Genomic DNA, 24,891 nt, shown 5'->3' with positions numbered 1-24,891 from the left:
TAGTTTAATATAAGATATTAAACTAAATATAAGATATGAAGTCTTGATTTAATTTAATATAAGATATTTTCTATATAATGATATTCAGAGTCAGTTTGAAAGGTATATTTGAACATAAAGCTTTCGAAATTTAATTATTAAAAATTTGAAATTTAATAATTGATTTATTAATTCATAAGTTGCTATAAATTAATACAAGTATATAATGTTTTTTGAAAACGACTATATAAATTATTCTAGTATAAAGCTAAATTAGTATAATCACATATGTAATTATCTAGTTAATTAATTAAAAGTTGAAATGACTGAATCTAATTTAATCTGGAAGATGTAAAGAGGATTTACTGAATCAACAAATTAAATATGAATCTTACAAAATCCTCTTATTGTACTAGTAAGAATTAAGTAGACATTATATGCATTATACAGTGCAATATTTTAATAAAGACTTTTTGAGAACTTTTGTGAATTTAATGTGATATATATTTGCTGCCAGTTAATTTCCGAACATGAGATCTACTATTATGAAATCATTGTAACATAAAGAAACTACTAATAATACGAAGACAACAAAATCGAAGATAGTTTTATCAAACAAAAAATAAATCGAAATTAGTAGATGTACAATGTAGATTATAAATCATAATGAACAATAATATATGAAATATTGTAATAAAAATCAAACTATTCGTTATGTGAGTCAATTTTTGTCGAGTTTATATAATATAAATTGAGTTTCTCGATTAGAGCATGAATAATAATTATATCAAAAGACAACGAGAGCTGAATAATTAGATGGAATCAAGTCAATCAACATCGAAGTCTTTTGGGTTTGGAACTTGGAAGTCATCCAAAACCGAGAAATAATTAAGAAAAAATTAAGCTAATCATCAACATTATTTTACTACACAATCATTGTAATTAATAAATTAAAAATTGTTAATTCAAAACAAAAATAAGAAAGAAATTTGCAAAATCAAAAATAAAGGCATAAAATCTATGTAATGTAATGTAATAATGTATTTGTGTGCGTGGCGTATCTATTGAAATCTGGACACAATCTGATCCAGCGATGCAGTAGTTATACTAAGGTTTTTTTATTTCTTATTTATAAAAAAAAATCTAAATAAAATTAATTTTCAAAAAGCATTATAAAAATAATGAGATCACCAATTCACCATGAAAGATCTCTCTCTCTCTCTAATTTCTTAGCTCACAGCCAAAAATAAGACAAATCATTTCTCTCTGTAGAGAAGACTTTCTCTCTCTAGTTCTTGATTTTCTTGTGTGTCCTTAAAGAAGATCCTTGGAAACATGGGAAGTAGTTTCTTTGGTAGACCAAACATGGGAGGATCTTCACCGTCTTCATCGTCTCCGACTTCGTCTTCTTCTTCTCCGGCGACAAGAAGAGGGAAAAAGAATGGCTCAGAGAAGCCGAAGCAGCCACAGAGAGGTCTCGGAGTAGCACAATTGGAGAAGATTAGATTACACGGTGAGATCAGTTGCAATAGCTTCAACAGTTACAACCCTACTTTGTATCCTCAGGTAACATATACAATTATATCACTGAGAGATTCCCATCTATAAATTAACATGAAAGTATCCAAGTTTAAGACATATATCATAAGTTGGTTAACATGAACACTATATAATCTGATCGGAGTTCGTAGGTTCTGATTTTGTCTGATCATCGGATCTTTTCATCAGAATCCGACCAAGTTTTTATTCATTGTCCCGTGAACTTTAGATGTTTGACTACTCAATTATACGTAATACTAATCATATAGGTTATATAGCCTATGTTGAACTATCAATATAAACTTGTTTTTCACAGCTTCTTTGGATTCAGTTAAGCATATTTAAATTTGTACGTTGAAATTCTATTTTCAATAGACCTCATATAGGTTATATAGCCTATGTCGTTGTAAAGTTCACGTGGGCAGTTTCTACACATTTCTTAAGATATACACATCATATGATTTAGATTCTATGAAATCCAAATTTCTCTATAAATCTATCTAGTTCCAATTTTTTCAAGAGTATAATTAAGTTCTATATTAATTAAAACTTCGCATGTAAATGGTGAATATACAGGAGGATGTGAGGATTCAAGGAGGATACTCACCCATGCCATCATTACCATCACAATCTTCGGCTCCTTACGGTTTCCATCCAAACATGATGGTATAAATTTCCCTTCAGTGCTGTGTATATAGAGATGATATACTGTTCTTTATAAGCAACATACATACGTATATAGGTCTGTTGTGTATACAAAGAAGAAAGTAATTCGATTTAACTTAATCTAAGTAACTAGTTGTTACTCTTTAAATTTAATATCACATAGGGCAAATCTTCTACAAGATTTGGCCGATCATGTTTTCTGTATTTAACAAACTCGTCTGAAATGAACATGAAACAAAATATAAAAGAATCTTACCGGATAAAGAAAAACATATCAACTATATTAATGGTTTATTATTTTTGCTCTTCGCAGATGGGAGTACATAGAGATCAATACGAAAGAGGAACCTTGAGGTACATACATAATCACTTGTTTTTTGTAGGTGTATATATGTGTTATATATTTTGTTTTTTTCTTGAAAATAACATTATTATTTGTTTGTTCAAACAGTTGGAACCCAAGCTACGGCATCTTGGAGAGCCAACATTCTTTGGAACCAAACATCACCAGACGTTTCTTACATGAGGTTCTTACTTTATACCCTCAAACATATATATTATGCATCATGTAACAATTAGTAATAACGTTACGTAATGAGCGTCACATGATCAAATCTTTAACTAAGGGGTTGGATTGTTACTTAATACGTTCATTGGCATGATCATTAGTTCGAATAATGAACCAATCCATTTTTCTTATCTTGACATAGGATTTGTTCCATTATAATTTTTGGCTTATCATATCGTGTTTGTTCATTGTAAACATGGTCCAATGTAGTTATGTCAATGGTTAAAACATGGTTGACATTAAGGGATTCTAATAATAACAAAAATTGTCTTGATTATTTAGGATCCAAGTTCAACAAGGCGGAGTAAATCTTTGGGATCCGGAAACCAAAACTCGGGATCGAATGAAAATCAAGAGCTAGATTTGGAGTTGAGATTGTCACTTTGATCATTACTTTGTAATAGTTTGGTCTTTTCTAAAATTAAAAAAAAAGAAGTCGTATCATTTCAATTTGTGGTATATCAGATTTCTTTATATCCTAGGAATTGTTTTATATTGCTCAGTAGAAAAAGGTTTAAAGCTTTAAGAATGAAATTGTTTGTACATTTTGGAAAGGATTTAAAAGCTAGATTCATAGAAAATTATGATCGTTCTGCATCATAATCACATTCATGTGTTCTAAATTACTTCCAGACTAAACCATTTTATGGTATATTTCAGTAGAATCAAACATATAATATGTTACATATTAGTTATTACATAACCTCTACTATATATTTGAATAGAAAGCCCAAAAAACCACATATTTTACCAAATTGGCTTATACCATCCTTTTTTTTCCAACAACTATAATAGATCAGTTCAGTTGAACAAAAGGGGGGGCAGAGAGGGGGGGGGGGGACACAAGTAATATAATATGATAATATGGTATGGTACAAACTCTTTGCACCAACTTATCCGGTATAATATTTGCATTACAAGAAAATAAAGATAAAGACTAAAAAACCGACAAGAAATCTCCCTTGTGTTTCTAAATTACCTTCAAGTATGTTGAAAAAGCTTACATCATCCAAATAAATAAATAAAACATAAAATTATTTTGAACATTGAAAATTTCGAAGTTTTATCATATTATTCTAAAGCAAATTAGTGGCATCAATAGAAAGAAAATTGAAAAATGAAAAATAAAATAACAATCAAGCAGTACTAGCTGGAACATGAAGAGGTCCAAAGGTTTTCTTCTTCTTGCAGCAACATGTGTTTCCTTTTTTACAATAGCCTCCAGGAAACCCTAACTCATGGCAAAGTCCATTGCAGTCGGGTGTAACAAAAGATCCTCATACTCCGGGACACATCGGGTCGTATATTTCAGCTCTTGCTTCTGATCCTATTATAACATTCATAGCCCAAAACTTACGTTGTATTAGCATACACATTCGAATTCTTGCTAGAGAAATTCTTAAAAAAAAAATAAAAAAAAAATCAAGACTTTACCTGAAATTAAAAGGATGAGAACAAGAACAATCATCGACACCATGTTCTTGTTTGCCATTATTATATAGCTGTTATAGAAACATTAACCTATTATATAGAGTGAGAGATATGTGTTTGTGTGTGCGAGCTTTTTATTTCGAATCATAGAATTAATTTTGAAATTTCAGTTTCAAAAATCAGCAGTACTTAATTGTGTAGATCATCTTGAAAATTACCAAACGTATGAAAGATTTTTGGAAGGAAACAAATATTCTTTCTTAATGTGTGGGCTAATTCTGTCTTTTAAACTTTCGATATTCACGATTCTAATTTCTTTTGCAATAGTTTGTGTTTGGGAATCTCTTTTGAATCTTCACTTTTGGATTCTCCAAATATTTCTATCCAATGAAGAGTCTCTACATATATAGATTGGTGACTACGATCTTGTCAAGTTTGTATCTTTGGATCTTGAGGTTCTTATTCTATACCCTCAAACATATATATTATGCATCATGTCACAACTAGTAATGATGTAATTAGCGTCACATAGATCAAATCTTTAACTAAAATGTTGAATTGTTAGTTAACACGTTCCTTGTACATGATCATTAGTTTCAAAAATGAACCAATCCATTTTTCTTATCTTTAAATAGAACTTGTTTCACTATAACTTTTCGCGTACGTTTGTTTGTTCATTGTAAACATGTTTCAATGTTATTATCATGGCTAAATGATGGTTGACATTATGCAAAGTGTTATAAGTCTTAGATGGATTTGTATATAAGTGAAGTTTTCTAATGTAAATAATAACAAAAAAAAATTGTCTTGATATAGGATCGAAGTTCAACAAGGCAAAGTAAATCTTTGGGATCGGGAAACCAAAACTCGGGATCAAATGAAAATCAGGAGCTAGATTTGGAGTTGAGATGTCACTCTGATCATTACTTTGTAATAGTTTGGTCTTTTCTATAATTAAAAAAGAAGTCGTATATATCATTTCAATTTGTGGTATTATCTTCTTTTTTCCAACAACTATAGCAGAGTTCAGTTTAACCTATGGGGTGGAATGTTGTTAACACAAGTAATATACTATAGTATGGTACAAACTCTTCGCGCCAACTTATCCGCTATAACATTTGCATTACGAGAAAAAATAAAAGATAAAGATTAAAAAAAGGACAAAAACTCCCTCTTATCGTTATAAATTTCCTCCAAATATGTCGAAAAGAATTATATCATCCAAATAAAGAAAAACATAAAATTATAGTGAACATATATAACGTTGCAAATTTGGAAGTTTTAATTATATTATGCTAAAGTAATTTAAATGACACTAATGGAGAAAAATCAAGGAGTAGCTGGAACATGAACAGGTCCAAAGGTTTTCTTCTTGTTGCAGCAACATATGTTGTCTTTGTTACAATAACCTCCATGATACCCTAACTCGTAGCAAAGTCCACCGCAGCCGGGTTTACCAAAATATCTACATACTCCAACACACACCAGGTCGTATACTTCAGCTCTTGCTTTTGAACCTAAACCATTACAACAATTCGTAGCCCAAAACTTACGTTGTTTAGCATACACATTCGAATTCTTGCTAAAGAAACTCTTTAAAAAAACAAAAAAAAATCAAGAGATTTTACCTGAAATTAAAAGGATCATGAGAACAAGAGCAATCATCGACAACATGTTCTTGTTTGCCATTATTATATTGCTGTTATAGAAACTTTTGTGTTGTGCTTTCTCTTCTCTGTGTGTGTGTAGTACGCATAGTGTTATAGAAATATTAACCTAGTACTCTATATATAGAGTGAGAGATGTGTGTGTGAGTGTGTGGGAGAGAGCTTTTTATTTCGAAACCATAGAATCAATTTTGAAATTTCAGTTTCAAAATCAAAGGTACTTAATTGTGTAGATCATCTTGAAAGTTACCAAACGTACGAAAGATTATGGAAGGAAATAAAGATTATTTTGTCTTTTAAACTTTCGATATTCACAATTTTGTCTTTCTTCTACCATATTTTATGTTTAGGGATCTCTTTCGAATCTTCACTTTTGGATTCTCCAAATATCTCAAGGAAGAGTATCTACATATTTGGGGACTCTCTCTTGTCAAATTTTGTAGCTTTGGATGATGGTTATTAATCTGGCGTAACACAATGGCATAGCCTTATCTTAATCAAATTGTAAGAATGGTTACGTAATAAAGCTTTCGAAAACATTTTAAACTCATGGAAACTTTCTATCGAATTCACTTTTTAAAAACACAAAAAGCCTAAGCAATATTTAAGACCGTACAAATATGGATGTCTAAACACATAGAAATAGCCAAATATGATACCATTCATTATTTAAAAACTCAATCCTTCATCATTCCATATTGCAAAGCAAAACCAAAAAGCTAAACAACCCATGAACCGGTCAGTGTGAAAATAGCCATGGAGGCCTCTAAACCAAAACAAATTGCCGGTATTGAAACTACATGCTGGATTTCCTTGTAATCTAAAATTCTTATTGAGAATGCCATTTTAAGACGACGTTGTTGTTGTCTCTTCAACGGTTAATTGGAGTGTGCATACGCTCAACGATCTTATTCACTGCATCACGGGACATCACGAGTGTATCGTGTAGCAGAATGCTGTAAACATTTAGGCCCTGCAACGCATTACGTAAACAAGGTTCAAGATTCGCTTAATCGTTTAGTCAAGAAACTGCAAGGTTTGATATGTGATTATGTCACTTACTATTGATGGAATTATGTTGACATAGTGTAGATTTTGAGTGGCTAGCTTCAGCTTTTCATCAATAGGGCCACCTTCAACAACAAGAACTTTCTTTGTGTTCTCCATTTGATTGTAATAGTTAACAATGTTCTTGGTCTTATGCGTAGGCAATGCCAAATCATCGAACACAAGGAGCTGCATAAATTTCCCAACCATCAGATACAATTAGACCAGTTTAATAATAAAGCACAGCTATGGAAGAAGAGAAAGAAGCTGACTTTTCCTTCTGCGGCTCGAGCTGTCAAGGCTATTTTCAGTCCAAGCCGTCGAACCTGCTTATTCATCTTTATCGCATGGCTTCTTGGTTTGGGTCCATGCATTACACAACCACCTCGGAACTAATGGTTCAATAGAGTTCAATCAGAGAGCTATATTTGATGGCTAGAAACCTTAAAATCAGAAACTGATTTTACCTGTGGACCACGCAGTGTACCATGTCTAGCTCGTCCTGTACCCTTCTGATTCCATGGCTTTCTACCAGTTCCACTGACCTCACTTAATGTTTTGGTAGAGTGAGTTCCCTAAATATCAACCACACGTGTCACGCTCATTGATTGTTTGCTTGTATGACTAAATCAAGGCATTTTGAGATAACAAGTTAATTACCTGCTGGCGTTTCGCAAGCTGCCATCGCACGACATGGTGAATGATATCTTTCCTTATTGGAACATCAAAGACATCACCTGCTAAAACCATTAAACCCTTGTCCTCGTTCTGAAAATTTGTCACAGGAATGACCAAGTCTTGATATTGTCCTGTGGAAAGTATCAATAGCAAAACCAGTTAACAACATGTCCAGAAGCAAAAAAGAATGCGAGAACATAACAGAGCCCATCACAGGCGAAACACTGGTACTCAACACTGAGTTAACCTTCATGTGACAAGCTAAATTCTCTAACTCAAAGCATAAAGTAACAACATTTCTCTAACCATTTCCTGATGTATACTCTTACTCCTCTCAAAACATAAAGTAACTACATTTGTCTAACACAACTACTCACACTCCATTTCCACCATCATAAATTACCAAGAAAGGTTCAAAACTCTAAGCAAAACCACATAAAGAATACAGGGATTGTAAACAAAACATAGGCGTACCTATGGTTCGGTCTGGTGTAAGCACGGTCGTTTTCGTAAGTAAATCAGAAGGAAATGTATCATCACTTGAGTCAGGAGTCAAAATAGAAGTCGAGAGCTTTCGACTGGATAGTAAAGCCATTCCATACTGCAATTGATAAACAGAGATGAAACCAACATCTAAAAATACTCAGGAAGATGACCAATCAAGTAGTATAACTAAGTAGATGACCTTGAGATCACTAGTAAGAGAAGATAAGCCATTTCCAGATGCATTCACTGACAAGTCTGTTCGAAATAGATAAGAGTGAAACAATCAGAGATCAAGGAAACAAATTCACGAGAGAAGAAGCTTGGAAAATGAGATAATTTACTTGGTGTAGAGCCTCTTCCTAGAGCTGTTAAGGAACCGATAGTGCGAAAAATGCTTCTTGAGATTGAAGCAGCCATGATTCTCCGATTCAACTGAAGAAGAAGAAATGAATAAAAACCCTAGCTGCTCATCTACAACACGAAAATCCAATTCCTTCAGAAGCTAATCAAAGACTGATTCGAGCGAGAATAGAGATTTCAATTGAGTGGAGAAGAAGACTCACCGGTCACAAGATAGACGGCGGCGACGACTACTAATCAAGGACTCTCAAGGACGAGAGGTTCAGTGAAGGTTTTTTACTCAATTGTGTTCTGAATCGGGTCATTATGAGACGGGTCGGGTCTTAGTTGGGTCTTGAAGTTCAAATGTGTTAAATGTATAAAAGCCCATATATTTGGGCCTGTTATATTATTTTGGTTATATCATCACTTGTGTGATTACGATCTCTGTAATCTTCAGATCTGATTATCGAGTTCTGTTGTTGTTGTTCTTTTATCAGCGGCACCTAAACGAGCCAGAGTTTTCTAGGCCCATTCCAACGGGCTTCAACTAATTTGGGCCTGAATTCCATTATTCATCACGGACTTGTATTGAGGTCACACCCAGATTTAAGGGGTAAGAGCATCTCCAATGGTGCTAACCATTGGAAGGTGCTTACATATTTTTTTGCATTAAATTTTTAAAAATAAATTTATAAGCAACTTTATCTTGATGTTGAAAAATTTGGTGTTCCAATGGTATAACTCTTAATGAAGTGCTTAAAAACAAAAAATTAATTTAATTGGGAGAATTTCAAAAATACCCCTTTTCCAATACCACTTTTTAAAAATACCCCTTTTTCTAATTTTATCAAAAAGTCACTATAAAATTTGAAATTTATCAAAAAAAAATATGCGAAAGCTTATATTTATAGACACAAACTATCTTTATATGTGTGTAAATTTATACATATATCTCATAAATACCGTATAAATACATTTTAAAAACCTTTTAAAAATCATTTAAAAACCTTATAAAAACTTTGTAAACCTTTTAAAAACCTTATAAAAACCTTATAAATGCCGTTTAGAACCTTTTAAAACCTTATAAATATTTGGATTTAGTTTCCCAGTAGTAATGATGATCTTGATGTACCTTATCAACTATATAAAAGTTTGTAATTTTTCATATTTGAAAATGGGTATTTTTGAAAATGAATAGAAACAAATAGAAACATTTATTATAATTTATAAAAGAAAACAAGTTATTGCATACTATAAAATATTTAGATCATGATATAAAAGTATATATGAAATCATATAAATTAAAAACGAAATAAGCGACTAGTTGTAATATTGATTTGTGCCAAATTATGAGGAAAATGTTTTTTTTTTTTTTTTCTATTTTTCCACTCACCCACTAATATTTTGACACGTCAGCGGCCCTTAGCTTTTGCTTATAAAGCTAATTTAAGCTACAAAGCTTATGTTTTGTGGTTCATTTTACATTAAATATAATGCAATTAATATAAGCAATGTGTTAAGCATTGCATTAAGCATCTCTAATGGAGATGGTCTAAACAGATAAAGTACGTTTACTATGATTTTAGCTTCTGATATGTGTGAATACTCGTCTTCTTCAATGTAATTATGTTGCTACAATGGTCTGAGACATTGACTTGAGAGTTTCCTTTATCTTAATGAATATAAACAACACTTAGGACGGCCATTTTATATTTACATATCAGCTAGATTATATTGTTGTCTGACTTTTTTTCCATTAGTCTATATATTATTTTCGTGTTCCTATCTCTTAGTGCCAGACGACGACCACATTATTATGACCTTCTCGACACAACAACTCCCTCTTCTCATCTTCTTCTTCTTCTTCTTCTTCTTCATCGTCCCTCTCCTCAACGCATCACAACCAAAACCTTGCTACACTTCCTCATGTGCACAAGGGAATGTCCATGTCCGTTTCCCTTTCTCCCTATTCCCCTATCAACCTGAGTCTTGTGGCCACACAGGATTCAACCTCCTATGCAATGATCGTGGGGACACTGCCTTGAAGCTTCCTCAGTCTGAACCATTTCTTGTCAGAGAGATCGACTATGAAACACAGCGTATTCGCCTCAACGACCCTGACAACTGCTTGGCCAGACGGCTTCTTAACTTTGACCCCTCTGGTTCTCCTTTCTCTCCTCTTCGTCCTCGCAACTACACGTTCTTGATCTGTCCTAAGGAAGATAACGTCACTGTATCCTTCAAAGCCATCGATTGCCTTGGTAACTCTACTTCCTCCTTCTTCCTTGTGCAGTTGGAGCTGGTCAGTTTGATGCCGTCTTCTTGTCAGATCTTTAAGACATTACCTCTTCCATTTTCTTGGTCTGCCGGCCAAAACAGTCGAGACCTGTGGCTCAAATGGGACTCGCCGGATTGCAGAGATTGTGAGAGGAGGCCTAATTCGAGATGTGGATTCAGAAACAATACTTCCCTCCAAGTCCAATGCTTCAGTTCTGTTAACCCTGGTACGTCGTTCCATCTCACTTCTTCTAGATCTCTTCTTTTGGAAACTTCATACCCAAGGAGTTGTTAACTTTTTTCTTATTCTTTGGGCCGATTAAACAACGAAATGAAACTAGTTGGCTTTAAATAATGACATCAATTCCATTGACTTTGATAAATATATGAATCAAATAGCAAACATGAGAGAATGTTGTAAGATTAGAATATATGAATATATGTTGTACAAGCAAGTTTCAGTGTTTCACCGTTGACCCGCTTTGTTGTTTCTTAACAGGAATTCACAACACAGGGTTACAAGTACTAAAGATAATCTGCCTCTCCCTAGTCGGACCACTCACTGCCTTGACTTTTTGTTTCGGTCTTGCCATGTGCAGTTCTGAGAGAGTCTCCTCCCAGATACAACACGCAGTGGTTGCACGGCTTTCGGGATCTGTAACGATAACGCCACAGCCAAGCGACGAAGTCACAAGGATGGGTCTCGATGAGTCTACTATTGAGTCATACAAGAAAGTTGAGTTAGGGGAGAGCCGGAGACTCCCGACCGGGTCAAATGATGATGTATGTTCCATTTGTTTGTCAGAATATGCAACCAGAGAAAGTGTTAGGTGTTTACCAGAATGTGAACATTGCTTCCATACCGAATGTATTGATGCGTGGCTCAAGTTGCATAGTTCTTGCCCGGTTTGTCGGAGTAATCCTTCTCCCACACATGAAGGGTGCAACTAACTTTGTATGCATAAATCGATTTGTATATAAGTCTTGGATTTGCCAAAAGATATTTTGAAAATGTTTTATCAGCGTATCGACGGACGAGCAAGTGTCCATTGTAGTCAAGTCTATTTTCGAGGCTCATAATTGCTTTGGAAAAACTGTCGAAACTAAGCCCAAACACCGAATTCAGAATACATTTAAAATCCACCCAATGTGACTATCGGACCAATAGACCACATTGGTGCTTTAACCTAAGTAGGAAATCAAAAAAAGGAGAACTCGGTAGATTCGGTAAAACCACAAAATTGAGAAAGTTTATGGTTGATGAGGAACGAAGATATTACAGATAAATAAGGAAACAAAATATTACAGATAAAAAAATGTAAGGACCCGATTTTGGAAACTCGAACCAAAACCCCATTAATCACGCATGTGTATAAAGGAAGAACCAGAACCCCAGCCAAGGCACCGAAACCCTAACCCGTCAATCTCGGTAAGCCTCTCGTACTCTCTCTTGTGTTGATCGATGATTGAGTTTATGTGTCTATGTTTCGTTTATTTAGTTAGCATAAACTCTTCAGTACTTGTTGTGTCTGTTTGTCGTGACTTTAGCTTAAGTTGTGTCGTGACTTTAACCTCAAGTTGTCGGTTTATTTTTAGAGTCACAAAGAAGAAGAGACTTGTTTTGTTTTTATATAATCCAAGACTTGTGACTTGTTAAGCGTTCAATGTCAATCCATAATTCTTGTTCATTTCTCTCTTTCTTGTTTAGTTTCAGACTTTCAGAGATGGCAGCCAAGAAAGATGAATTCTCCGTCAAGCAAATCTCTCCAAAGCTGGGGGGAGAAAGAGGAGCTCGAAACCCTTACGGCCCAACTTCTTCATACGACCTCGTCGAACAGATGGATTTTCTTTACGTAGAAGTAATCCAAGCCTCTAACGAAGGAGCCCTCGGATGTGACCCTATCGTCGAAATCACTCTTGGAAACTACAAATCCTCTACCAAAGATCTGCCAATTGGACCACTAAATACGGATTGGAATCAAGTCTTCGCTTTCGACAAAACTAAAGGTGATGTCTTGTCCGTTACTCTCAAAGACCGTACGACCAATACCGTAGTCGCCAAGCGAAACTTCAAGCTGGCCGCGGATATTCCTACTAGGGTTCCTCCTGATGCAAGAATCGCGCCACAATGGTACACCATGCAGAATACGGAAACCGGTCATCACATGAAGTTGCTGATGTCGGTTTGGTTCGGTACGCAAGTTGATGAGGTTTATCCAGAGGCTTGGTTTTCAGACGCCTCTGAAGTGAGTCCTAGTTGCGTGATCAACACGCGACCGAAGGTCTACCTAGCTCCAAGGCTCTGTTACGTTAGGGTTACCATTGTTTCAGGTCACGATTTGATTCCTACTGATAGAAAGCGGACTCCTTCGGTGTACGTGACGGCAACTCTAGATAAAGTAGCTCTAAAGACGGGAGTTTCTTCCGGTACGAACCCGTCATGGAACCAAGATCTAATATTTGTTGCATCAGAGCCGTTAGAAGGAACTGTCCACATTAGATTAATTGACAGAGTCGACGATCAACACGAAGAATGCATAGGTTCATTAAAGAAGAAGCTCTCAGAGATGACTCCGCTTAAACTTCCAAGTTCCGCACCGGCTTTGTTCTACGACATCGAACCGCCGGTTAAGGTCGAACCGGCCGGCGATTCGAGGAGGTTCGCTAGCAGGCTTAAGATGAAACTAGCGACTGATCAAGCATATCACGTCGCTGATGAATGCATCCAATACGCGAGCGACTACAGAGCTTTCGCCAAAGGGTTATGGCCGTGTCTTCTCGGGAAATTAGAAATCGGGATTTTGGGTGCGACAGGTTTAAAGGGAAGAGATGAGAAAAAACAAGGTATCGACAGTTATGTGGTGGCTAAATATGGGAATAAATGGGTGAGGACTCGAACCGTGGTTGATAGTGTCTCACCTAAGTGGAACGAGCAGTATTCGTGGGATGTTTACGACAAGTGCACGGTCTTAACGCTTGGAGTCTACGACAACCGACAAATAACTTGGAACAGTAAAGCTAATGATGTTCCTATCGGGAAAGTGAGGATCCCATTGAACCGTGTTCAATATGACTGGCTTTACGCGTATTCGTGTCCGATTCTGTATTTAGGAGCCACCGGATTGAAAAAGATGGGAGAGATTCAGCTAACCGTTCGTTGCGTCTGTGTTGCGCAAGACTACGCACGTTGGACAGCTCCTTTCCGATGGATGTTACCGAAAGCACATTACAAATCTCCTTTGTCGATGTATCAGATCGACAAGTTAAGGGCACAAGCTGTAGAGATAAACTGTGCGAATCTTGCGAAAATGGAGCCTCCTTTGAGAAACGAAGTCGTGTCGGATATGTTGAAGCCGAAGAGTAAGAACTTTAGTCTGAGAAGAACCAAAGTTAATTTCGAGAGGGGTTATGGTATGGTTATGAAAGTGTACGGTTGGTACGATTGGTTCGCAGCAAATACAAGACACTCGAGATGTGAGAAGCAGAAACTGGCTGCGCTTTGTCTCTTTGAAATATTCATTTGTTGCACCTCTTTGGTAGTTGGGTTGGCGATTTACGTGGCTGTGGCTTGGATAACACTCTTAGGTATATGGGGATTTTACAAGTTTATGATACGAACATATAACAAGTTGTGGCATGGGATCGAAACACCTCCACCTCCATTGATTGTCAACGATGTTAAGCTCTGGAAGCTTGACTCGCCCAACCTAGATGAGTTAGACGAAGAGTTTGACTCGTTCCCGACCTCGGTGAGCGATGTGAACGTCATACGGATGCGGTACGATAGATTGAAGATGGTTGGTGAGAAACTAATGACGCTACTTGGGAATATTGCGTCACAAGGTGAAAGGCTTTATGCGCTTTTGATGTTTTGTGGCGATCCATTGGCTTTGATGTACTTCTTTGGTTTGGTGGTCGCGCTTATTTGGTACTATATCCCCATGTTTGTTTGGGCTTTTCCATTGATAGGCTATTGGCTCAATTTTGCGTGCCTTCGCAACGATTTGCCAGCTGCACCCAACAACTTATTCAGAAGATTGCCCACCAACGAAGATATGTTCTGCTGAATCTATCTCTCTCAAGGGGCAACTTTTTCCGATTTGGACGGCCGGTGTTTTAAACCTAGTATTCATTTTCTCTTTTTGAAACCCATAAGTTAATCATAGGAATTTATTTATTTTGGTTGCTAAACTCTTTCTAAGTTTGCTACTTAATCCGTATCATGAAAAAGACAGACATTCTTTCTAAGTTTTCTCCTTAATCCTTATCATGAAAAAGACAGACATTTATTTAGTAAGTTGATTTTCAAATTATTTTGGGTGTTCTTTTTTTCTTGCCTGTGATGATGATGTAACGTAACAATTGGCAATCTAATGAAACTTGAATAGTTTACAAATCAAACTCGTTTTGTTAGTATAACACTATAACTCTTAGCTTATAGGAAAATTAGCTATGACATTGATCTGGTTTAACATATTTACTTTATCCACCTGCTCTGATACATTCTTACATATATCAAACAGTTTCAAATGAATAATTGGAACTTGAAAATATATATACAAATCTGTTTCAGGCCTAGTCTTGTCTTAGTTGTCTATACATATAAGGCAAGTAAACCATATCAGATTACCATAATGCAAATACATATTTGACTCATCTGCAATAGCTAATATGGTGATTATTTGTCTCCATTGGATTGGACAAGGCTTGTTTTAGATAGACCAAAAATACATATATAGAAGAATAATAGGCTTACGAAGATAAAGAAGATAAGGAACTAACGAAATAAAAAAGTTTACTACAATAACACGAAATAAGTATATGTACAATAGATTATATAAGCATCAGTGTTATTATTATTCGATTTGTATCATAACACAAATGCGTAAACTATTCACACAAGTCAGCTGATTTTAGTTCAGTATCTTTGGTTTTTACCAGACGGCTTAATATTAGAATCAGGACCTCGCTTGGCGTACAAGGAACCAGCCGCTGATACATTAGAAGGTAAAGAGACAGTAGCAGAGAGAGGTTGGAAATTGGTGTTTCCAACGAACCAGTAGAGAGCCCATTTGAGGTTGCAGAGAGTATACTTCAGTGCTTTGGTCCAACTCTCTTTCTTGTTGAAGCTCTGTGTTATTGAATATGCCTCCACTTTGTCATTATCGATCCTGCAAAATATGAGAAGACTTTCAAGGTTTTGGATCGCACGGATTAAGAAAATAAAAGTTGAGTGACAACAAAGATTTTGGTTTTGGGATAATGGAGACTTGCTTGAATGGAAGTTTGAGGCATTTCTCTGGTGGAATATTGTTTTCTTGGTCCTTTGAGTTTGCGAAATCGGCAAAGTCTTTAAGACACATCAAATACAGTGTCATGGCTTTATCGTACCGAGTACTCCAAAACAAGTTTACGGGACCAAACCTGACGAAGATCATTAAAACAGTTTTTACTTTTTAGTTAAAAACGCTGAAGAAACAAAGACAAAACTCACCAAAAGACTCGCGTAAAATCAGCACAAGACATATTTTAAGTTCAACTCCAAGAACAAACCCGTACAAGAATATGACAGTTAAACAATGAAGAATACTTACAGCTCATAAGTTTCGTTGTTGCTGTCTACAATCCTAGGATAACTCCCCATTGGCTGTATTTTAACTCGACATCTTTAAAAGGGTTACTGATTAAGGATAAACTTCATAAACAGTAAACAGTATCACACAACAAATTGAAATAAGGAAAAGAGTTGTGAAAAAATAGTAACAAGGATACTGAAATTTTGGCCGGAAATAGTTACACATTGTGTGGAGGAGAAGACAGGCTTGGCCCCAAGCAGCATTGATCTCATCCCACTCAACCTGATAATGTTTCATATGACCTAAGTTTACAATTTATATGAGCGGGAAGAGGTTATAACTTATAAACATGCAACTTAACTTCCAAGCTTACCTTTATGTCAGGGAGTATTCCAAGTCGAAAGTTGTTAATTGTACCAAAATCTCCATCATATCGTATGGGGAAAGCATCAATCAGTACGTTTGTCTTATTTAATAACTCTAAATGTGCTTGTGAAACTTCAATCTTTGCCAATATTGCATCTCTCTCTTCCTGTTAACAAAGACATATCTTTAAACACTAGATCTAAGAAACTAGTGTTATGCTGTTGCTCATAAAGCCTAACCCTTCACAAATACAACATTGACTACATAAAACCTAATCAAGTGCTATTAATAAGAAAACAAAAATTAGAGATAAAATTTATCAAGAATCCGTGAAGCAAACGAATGAAAGCTCTGGACTCTCCAAAAAATCATATATTGAAATGAGGGAGAACCCTAATAGTGTTACCAGCAAAGCACCTGATGGGCTATTAGTTGAAACTGAAAATTATTGAACTCTTGCCAATACCTATACCAGAAAATTTATGAAAACATGTGAGAAAATAAGAGATAGCATTAAAGAAATATTTGCCAATAAGGGAACAGTGAGAGAGCTTAACCGATCTTCGAGTTCATTAAATCGATTTCCCTTTGATTCTAGCTCCTTCAGTTGATGGTTCACCTCAGCATTTTGCTTCTCTGTTTCTTCTATAGCTGCAACAAGTTTTCTTTCTTCTTCCTCAATCTAAGTAGGGCAGTAAACAACAACAAACTTGTCACTTAACAGTATCTGCAATTCATCTCAGAGTCAAACAGTATGATGAAACCTGAAAATTACCTTCTTTTTTTCCTTAAGGAAATCAGATTCACTAAGAACTTCTTGTGTCTCCCCTTCTAACCGCTGAACACACGCTTCATATGCTTCCACGTCCCTCGTCACATCCTCGACTTCCTTTTCAAGTTTGTCAGACAATACCCTCATGCATTCTAAGCACAATGGCTGTTCAACCTAAGAACTCAAAAAAGAAGAAGGTAAAACATATTATCAGGTCCAAATGACTCCTATTATCCAACCAAATTTAATGCGACTCTTAATGATTCCAATTTATCCAGCAGATATACTCTTCAATCAAGAACCGTAACGTTATAGCATGATACCTGTGTCTGAGTTCTGGCAATATCGAAAGCTCGTGTTAAGACATTGATAGTAGCATTAAAGCCGGAATTATTTGAATGCAATGGACCGTTTTGGCCCACTTCAAGCGACAGATTATGAGAACCGCCTGAATCAGAAGCTGGCTCAGACTTGTACACGACTACAAACGATTCTTCCATTGCCTTTCCAGATTGAGTTGCATCAGGCTGAGCTGACGCCCCACGAGGACGTGGAGGAATGCCCTGAGCTGGAGGCTTCTGACGAGGTAAGACAACAAAAGAGTTGTCCATGCGTGTTGAACCAAGAACACTGTTAGCTCCATGGATGGAGGAGCCCTGCATTGCTGGAAGTAACAATCACATTCATTGTGAGAGACTTTACTAAGAACCTCTTTAACACATTATGAGAAAAAGCACATGGACAATTCATTACACATAGGTCTGATTCAACTCATAGTAATAACTTCTAATCAAAACAATTGCTGGAAGAAAAACAAATCACTACATACAATCTGACCATACTATTGAACCAACCCTAATAAAAACAGAGAAAGTGTTAGTGAACAAACTTAGATAGGTAAACAAGAACCCTAAGGCAATCATTGGGTATATTAAAATACTGTTGATATCTATAACGAACAAGAATCAGATTACCAAACATGAAGCTCCTGAATTCTTGATTCACTCTGAACGATATCAACAGTTTTTTGTTTTCTTTTCAAGTTGTAAGTAAAAGGGAACGAGAGAGGGAAAAAGAAGGCCTAACCGGAATGAGGGGAATCATTGAAAAACTTGCCGGCGTAGGAATCAACGCCGACGATGGTAAGGGAGTGGTGACAGTTTTGGCAGACCCATTTCGGCAGATTCGGATCGACCTGGATTGTCCGAGTTTTATCCGGGATCTCCTCTTTCCTCATCGCTACACTTAGATCTGATATCAACGGTGGGAGAAGAAACCAATAATTGGAATAAAACATTAAACTTCACACTCTAATTAAACCAAATCAGTTTCAAGGAACTCTGGTAAAAGCACACAAAGCACATCAGTTGCGCCAACATGTTCATAAAAGACTTCGAATTGGACAGAAACGTCTAACAGAAAAATACATAAATACATATTCATTATATAACTATATGATGTCCCATTCAACAATAAACTCAGCAGTACTATGAATCGATGCTAACAAACAAAACTAAACATTAACAAGATCCTCAATGCTAGATATAGAAGAACCAAACAAGATCTTGTAAGTTATAAGAGCCAGATATAGAAGAACCAAACAAGATCTTATAATTCATAAGACCCAATATAGTAGAACCAAACAAGATCTTATAATTCATAAGACCCAATATAGAAGAACCAAACAAGATCGAGTGCAACACCAAAAGACACACCTTTAGTTTATCTATCTTTCCCAAAGCTTTTTCTAGTTTCTCAGAAGATCGAGCTTCGCCTCTACCCAGCTGATTGCACTTTTCGGACAATTCCTTATAACTCCTGTCAAAGGATATACATAGAATAATGTTTTGACTTAGAGACTTGATAAAATAATATTATAAGAACCTGAGAGTTAAGAAACACAATGTACAATCCCCGTTTCCTGAACTTCTTCCCCATTTTCTACTTGCTTAGGAATATGAACAAAACACAACACATGATTCAAACTCAAACAAATCAATGCCCCAAATTAAAATCGAAACTTGGTAATATACCACTGAATGTTATACTGTAAACAGATAATACTTAGAACATAGCAAAGCATCCAGGCTGGGTCAAACATGTCATAAAACAGATCATAAAACCATAGCAAACATGTCATAAAACAGATAATATAATCAGAACAGGTGGATAAAGTAAATATGTCAAAAACCAGATCAAAAACCACTCACAGCTGCTAAACCAGATCAAATGAGTATTTGTAAGGAACGAATAACTAGCCAAAACACAATGCCCGTCAGCACAACAGCTCCTGCTCTTATCTGCAACACAAACCAGACACAAGAATTCTCAGCTACTGTAACAAAATTAGACACAAACACAAGAACTCTCAGCTACTGTAACAAAATCAGACACAAGAATTCTCAGCAGGTCCCATCATTCCGAACAGAATGAAACTGAGCCTAAGAGCAGAATGTAACTCTAGAGCAAAAAGCCAACAGTTTAGAGTAGGAATCATAAACAAGATGACATTTTGGTTAAGAACAAAGCATTGAAAAGCACTCAATATCACACGAAAACAGAGGGTAACTAGATCACATTATACTAAGACTAGGATGGTCAAAGTTTAAAATTTTAAAATTCAACAAGCCATTGGACTTCCATTGAAAATTCTCCACAAACCACATGACAACAACACAGATTATGATAAAACTACAATCTTTGCCTTATGTGAAGTTAATTCAGAAGTTTGTGGCAATCTGAATTAGTAAACTAGAGTAGTGTTGCAGATTCAGTAGCTAACAAGCTTAGTGTTTGATTCAATAGCTAACTAGACTCATTAACTCCAAGTAAACTGTACCTATAGAGACATTCACGTGAAACTGAAATCTAGTGAAACAATGTCAGCATACTAGCACAATTGTGTTGCAGACACATAATAATAGTAATCAAACGTGGGTTTGCTTTTAAATAAAGAAGAAGATTATATAGCATTAAGTAATACGGATGAAAACAAACTCATGAATAAGACAACACAAACCCAAAACATAACTATATTATGCTTATCATTTACATCCTAACTTTGTACAATCTATATCGAAACCACATATGAGCTCACAATCTGAGAAAATTCTCTAACTAAGCTCGATTACGAAAAATCAGATCACAACTAATGGACTCAACTCAGAGTCTCAGACCCAACTCAATCAAAAGAGAGAGAGGACTCAATATTGCAAAATCGAGACTTTAAAGCTAATCCAATACACAATCAAATTGGGTTTCTTCGCGACACGCACACAAAGATAATATAGCAAAGGAGCTTGAAAAGAAGCTATGCTAATATCTAGCTATGGAAAACCAAAAACAAAAAACGCTACGAAACCAGAGCAACGAGTTGAGAGACGAGGAGAATCGGAGACTTACGGACAAGCAGAAGCAGCGTTTGGTCTTAGAGGAGAATCAAACAAGGGAATTGAAAATTTCGATTTGTTTAATTTTCCCCAAAATTAGAAAGCCTAGATTGTTTTTTTTTTAAATCGGGCATCCCATTGTCTTTGAATTTCAAAGTTTTCTTCAGAGAAGAGAAGAGATCGAAGAAGAAAGAAAAATAATTCTCCGACGTTGTATTGAGGAAAAAGGAAGAAGACCAAAAGTTAAAAATTGTGCAACAGGGCCACCAGCCCTTTTTTTAACCCACAATATTTTAATAAAAGTTCTTTACTAACCCAAAAATTTGTTTATTATTCACATATTAACGGATCTGGGCTTATATTCATATTAACGGGTCTGGGCTTATATTCATATTAACGGATCTGGACTTATATGCATATTAACGGATCTGGGCTTATATTCATATTAACGGATCTGGACTTATATGCATATTAACGGATCTGGGCTTATATTCATATTAACGGTCGGCCCTTATCTTTGAGCCCTCTTTAACATCTCTAACTACATTGTTTGGGGGGGGGGGGGGGGGGGGGGGGGAACGGGTTTGGGGTTTGAATTTCTCTACTTATTCATAACATTCACGGCTAAATTCAGATTCCTCTCCTAGCAATACAAATTCGATGACTTCCGATACTAAATCTGATGAAAGACCTTGATGATGGAAGATAGACAAAACTCACAAGGAAGCTATAATTTTGGATAAAAATTGTCACCTTGTCAAAGGAATGTAGAGCACTAGTAGTAGAATAGTACCCTGCCATGGTATAGACTCGGGTTCGATTCTCGACTGGTGTATTCTTTTTATTTATGAGTATACTTTTGAAGCAAATTCACCAACTAGTTATAAACTGCATTGAAGATCCCAAATTATATCTCGAGAATATTGAACAAACTTTAGACATCCTAATTTTTTTTTTGATCTCTATCCCACAAGCCTTGCCTGTTATTCTTCTATGCATTTTTTCAGACATTTCTCTTGGGTCTCTATCTAAAACAAGCCTTGCCCAATCCAATGGAGACAAATATGTTTTTGCATTATGGTTATCAGATATGGTTTACTAGTCTTATATATATATAGACAACTAAGACAAGACTAGGCCAGAAACAAATTTGTATATATGTATATATATATTTTTCAAGTTCCAATTATTCATTTGAAACTGTTTGATGTAAGAATGTAGAGTGTGTGTTTATTTTCTTTCTATTCTGATGTTGCTAAGCAAAATGATGTGAGAACTCTTGCATAAAGCAGAAACGAGAGCTCATAACTAGAACATGTCACATGCGTTACTGTACTGTTGTTGTATTCCAAATTACATGGCGCTTCTTGGCCTCATCAAATGCTCTTGCCGATCAAAACAAACAAAAACATTCACATGCATGTGATTGGGTATGCATGTGTGTCGGCGCTGGGAGAAGATGTTCGAAATACTTTTTGTTTTGATAGATTGAGTAAATCTAAATTAATATATTTGGCTCTATGAATATTTATACAAAGTTACAATGACATTCGGATATAAAGTTTATTTGGTAATGTTTCCGACATGTTATGGGCTAAAGGCTACTTGTTCCCACTATTTCTTGTATTGCTCACCCACCAAAACCAACATTTTTATATACCATATTTATTGTTCTTTTCTTGTATCTATATTGTATTGTTTTAGCAGTGAATTACAACTCTATATTTTCCAATCAAGTGAACGGAGCTAACCAATAATAGTCAAGTGAACATTTCTCTTTCTTATATATGGTGATTGTGAGAGATATAACGTGAAGGATACGAGTTAAAAGGTCCGGTAACATTGTCTCCTCCTAGTACATAACAAAATTATGTAGTTTAACAAAATAATTGCCTAACAAATTTTTGCGGGTTATATTTAGAAATCAAAATCGTGTGGTTATTGGAATAGCGTACGTGTAACCAACATTTCAAGTGAAAAAATGGAGTTTAATCAAAACTAAATAATTTTTTTTTAAAAGTAAAATACTTATAATTTGGTTGCATACTTGCATTTCTCACGATATTTTGAGATCATTAACCTTCTCGCTTGGGTCAAAGGTTTGGAATAAAAAAAAGGCATCAAAGTAAATCAAATATATAGTGCAGTCGAGGTTGGGGTTGTGTCCTTCATTTTACCGGATGCACTTGCCGTGCCGTTGGGAAGTGAGAAATTTGAAACTCCGAAATTGCTTCTATCAAATATCACAACCATGTAGTTGTTGAGCAGCTGCATATGCATAGTAGATTTTATATAGGAAATTGTTAGTGAACCCTTATTTTTTTTCCGAGCAACAAGGATGCACAAATTTGTTGAAACATGGGTAATCAGCAAGGAATAAGAGATTGTGTGGAATTGTAGTGACGTGGAGAGCCCAAAGAGAGGTTTCTGTTTGGAAAGAATGTTCTCTTAGAGATTTGGCGACATCCAAGACCCAAAGGATCATCAAAACCTACGAATATAAAAGGTGTTGGAGAGGAGCTTGCTAGGGTTAGACAAAACAATTTTTTCTTGAGAGATTAAGTTTAGTTTGTTTTTGTGAATAAGAAGGATAAGAAAGAGGGTGTTCTTTATATCCATTCTTGTTTAGATTAAAAATCTCACGTTACAATCTAATATAGCTTAGGCTTTGGCCTTTGTGTATAAAACTAGTTATAAGTGAGTGGTAAACACTGCTTAATAAGATTTTTAATAAAGCGTAAAGCTTAGTGGTTATGAGTTTTGGGAAAACGGTTTTGAGTTCATCCGGTTTTTCAGAACTTACATAAATTGGTAAAATAGACAAAAAAAAAATGTTTATAAACCGCTTATATTTTACTTATGTTATACTTTAAAAAAAAAAAACAAAACTTATGTTTTACTTTTTTCCGTCAACTCTCAAGTTGTTTAATAATTATAATGTATGGATCAAAGATAATACCATATGATTATTAACTTTAGAAAAACTTGAATTGATACTTTTAAATGTAATTGTTATAATCTTAATATGATTATAAAAGAAGTACAAATTAAAAAATGTCTAAAATTAATCAATTTGCTTCAATTTCCATTGAAATTATGTGTATAACTAAAATTGATATGGTCATGCTTCCAAACATAGAGGTATTAATTACAAATGGTTGTTCAGGCGGAGCTGTGGGGTGGGATTACGGCCAGAAGCCTTTAGATGGTGTACTACATTTGTAAATACTTTTTGGTGCTATTTGTGAGAATTGTCTATAATTTATTTAAATTTAGAATAGCTTATGTAAATCATCTATAATATATAGAGATATGATTGATAAATTGAATATACACATACACATTTGATGATGATACAACATGATTATTTTATTTTAAAAAATCGATTGAGAACTGAAAATGTCAGATATTGAAACTATGAAAAACACATCATATTAGTTATAAATATTATTCGATAAATAATTTTATAGCATAGAAATTAAAATGAAAATATTAGAGTTCTATTGATTACATAATACATTTTTTTTTCTCATAATAAAAATTTATTAGTGTTATAACTTTAAACACCACTGCTTGCTTTCACGGTGATCCATACGTGGATACAAGCTTTTTCTTTGCTCCCTGTAATGTATGGAGATGAAAGCTAAACAAGATTAATGTTCAAATGAAAAAAAAAAAATTTTTGGTTTTCAAATTTTGAATATTCAAGATTCGAGCAACAAAGGCATGCAAGTTCAAATTCTATATGCATGTGTTACTCTCTTATTCCTAGGTAGAATTAAGGGTTATATATCACCTACCCTATCTAACCTAACCAAATGGTAATACGGGTTCACTATTTACCATTCATGAAATTTGGCCAAGGAAATAAGAGTGTGTATATGAGTATATACATACACAAAAACAGATCATACATACAAACATTAGCAGCCTTTTTAAATATTACCGGAGATAAAAGTATCTTAATTAACCAAATATAGTCTCTATCAGTTGTTATCAGTAATTAATTGACTAAGTAACTCAGTTTAGGTCAGAAATAAGCTTTTGTATGTGAAGAGACCCAAGGAAACAAATCCAGCAAAATAATTTAGAAATTGAGAAACGATTT

The 24,891-nt window shown here is 35.1% G+C and overlaps 6 protein-coding genes across 6 annotated transcripts; 3 read left to right on the top strand and 3 right to left on the bottom strand.

The window, feature by feature from the left end:
• The first annotated feature begins 1,211 nt into the window (after positions 1–1,211).
• On the top strand, positions 1,212–3,358 carry LOC17891279 (protein SPEAR1). Its single transcript, XM_006299981.2, has 5 exons — positions 1,212–1,545; positions 2,095–2,184; positions 2,498–2,538; positions 2,636–2,711; positions 3,035–3,358. The coding sequence occupies exons 1-5, from the start codon at positions 1,315–1,317 to the stop codon at positions 3,137–3,139; spliced, it is 543 nt and encodes a 180-aa protein (XP_006300043.1). The 5' UTR covers positions 1,212–1,314; the 3' UTR covers positions 3,140–3,358.
• Positions 3,359–3,888: 530 nt separating this feature from the next.
• LOC17893477 (defensin-like protein 78) lies at positions 3,889–4,244 on the bottom strand. The gene is given in 2 exon segments (XM_023786198.1): positions 3,889–4,079; positions 4,187–4,244. Coding segments are annotated over 2 exon segments (249 nt in total).
• Positions 4,245–6,481: 2,237 nt separating this feature from the next.
• On the bottom strand, positions 6,482–8,708 carry LOC17892311 (50S ribosomal protein L4). Its single transcript, XM_006298147.2, has 9 exons — positions 8,625–8,708; positions 8,403–8,532; positions 8,261–8,316; positions 8,050–8,176; positions 7,558–7,706; positions 7,365–7,472; positions 7,170–7,289; positions 6,913–7,086; positions 6,482–6,823 (listed from the first exon to the last, which is right to left on the bottom strand). The coding sequence occupies exons 2-9, from the start codon at positions 8,476–8,478 to the stop codon at positions 6,722–6,724; spliced, it is 912 nt and encodes a 303-aa protein (XP_006298209.1). The 5' UTR covers positions 8,479–8,532; positions 8,625–8,708; the 3' UTR covers positions 6,482–6,721.
• Positions 8,709–10,219: 1,511 nt separating this feature from the next.
• Positions 10,220–11,707, top strand: LOC17892466 (RING-H2 finger protein ATL22). The gene is made up of 2 exons (XM_006299209.2): positions 10,220–10,907; positions 11,180–11,707. The coding sequence occupies exons 1-2, from the start codon at positions 10,220–10,222 to the stop codon at positions 11,629–11,631; spliced, it is 1,140 nt and encodes a 379-aa protein (XP_006299271.1). The 3' UTR covers positions 11,632–11,707.
• A 697-nt stretch (positions 11,708–12,404) lies between these two features.
• LOC17893404 (FT-interacting protein 1) lies at positions 12,405–14,747 on the top strand. The gene is made up of 2 exons (XM_006298928.1): positions 12,405–14,040; positions 14,134–14,747. Exons 1-2 carry the CDS (start codon positions 12,405–12,407, stop codon positions 14,745–14,747), a joined length of 2,250 nt encoding a protein of 749 aa, XP_006298990.1.
• Positions 14,748–15,458: 711 nt separating this feature from the next.
• On the bottom strand, positions 15,459–21,000 carry LOC17891951 (beclin-1-like protein). The gene is made up of 13 exons (XM_006297378.2): positions 20,797–21,000; positions 19,605–19,694; positions 19,110–19,212; positions 18,481–18,645; positions 17,718–18,058; positions 17,398–17,568; positions 17,180–17,304; positions 17,040–17,088; positions 16,630–16,788; positions 16,453–16,538; positions 16,275–16,346; positions 15,955–16,104; positions 15,459–15,851 (listed from the first exon to the last, which is right to left on the bottom strand). The coding sequence occupies exons 4-13, from the start codon at positions 18,629–18,631 to the stop codon at positions 15,599–15,601; spliced, it is 1,557 nt and encodes a 518-aa protein (XP_006297440.1). The 5' UTR covers positions 18,632–18,645; positions 19,110–19,212; positions 19,605–19,694; positions 20,797–21,000; the 3' UTR covers positions 15,459–15,598.
• Positions 21,001–24,891: the final 3,891 nt, after the last annotated feature.

This window comes from Capsella rubella, unplaced genomic scaffold (assembly GCF_000375325.1).
Source record: "Capsella rubella cultivar Monte Gargano unplaced genomic scaffold, Caprub1_0 scaffold_3, whole genome shotgun sequence".
Classification (NCBI taxonomy): domain Eukaryota; kingdom Viridiplantae; phylum Streptophyta; class Magnoliopsida; order Brassicales; family Brassicaceae; genus Capsella; species Capsella rubella.
This window is presented reverse-complemented; position numbering and strand designations above follow the sequence as displayed.

Excerpts from the sequence above, each read along its gene's own strand:
- LOC17892466 (XM_006299209.2), top strand. The coding sequence starts at position 10,220 with ATGACCTTCTCGACACAACAACTCCCTCTTCTCATCTTCTTCTTCTTC. Across the intron at positions 10,908-11,179 it reads CTTCAGTTCTGTTAACCCTG|GAATTCACAACACAGGGTTA; the intron begins GTACGTCGTTCC and ends GTTTCTTAACAG.
- LOC17892311 (XM_006298147.2), bottom strand. The coding sequence starts at position 8,478 with ATGGCTGCTTCAATCTCAAGAAGCATTTTTCGCACTATCGGTTCCTTA. Across the intron at positions 7,473-7,557 it reads AGCTTGCGAAACGCCAGCAG|GGAACTCACTCTACCAAAAC; the intron begins GTAATTAACTTG and ends GTTGATATTTAG. Across the intron at positions 7,290-7,364 it reads GTACACTGCGTGGTCCACAG|TTCCGAGGTGGTTGTGTAAT; the intron begins GTAAAATCAGTT and ends TTGAACCATTAG.
- LOC17891951 (XM_006297378.2), bottom strand. The coding sequence starts at position 18,631 with ATGAGGAAAGAGGAGATCCCGGATAAAACTCGGACAATCCAGGTCGAT. Across the intron at positions 18,059-18,480 it reads CAATGATTCCCCTCATTCCG|CAATGCAGGGCTCCTCCATC; the intron begins GTTAGGCCTTCT and ends TGTTACTTCCAG. Across the intron at positions 16,789-17,039 it reads TTCAACTAATAGCCCATCAG|GAAGAGAGAGATGCAATATT; the intron begins GTGCTTTGCTGG and ends CTTTGTTAACAG.
- LOC17893404 (XM_006298928.1), top strand. The coding sequence starts at position 12,405 with ATGGCAGCCAAGAAAGATGAATTCTCCGTCAAGCAAATCTCTCCAAAG. Across the intron at positions 14,041-14,133 it reads GGATATGTTGAAGCCGAAGA|CAAATACAAGACACTCGAGA; the intron begins GTAAGAACTTTA and ends ATTGGTTCGCAG.
- LOC17891279 (XM_006299981.2), top strand. The coding sequence starts at position 1,315 with ATGGGAAGTAGTTTCTTTGGTAGACCAAACATGGGAGGATCTTCACCG. Across the intron at positions 2,539-2,635 it reads TACGAAAGAGGAACCTTGAG|TTGGAACCCAAGCTACGGCA; the intron begins GTACATACATAA and ends TTGTTCAAACAG. Across the intron at positions 2,712-3,034 it reads CCAGACGTTTCTTACATGAG|GATCCAAGTTCAACAAGGCG; the intron begins GTTCTTACTTTA and ends TTGATTATTTAG.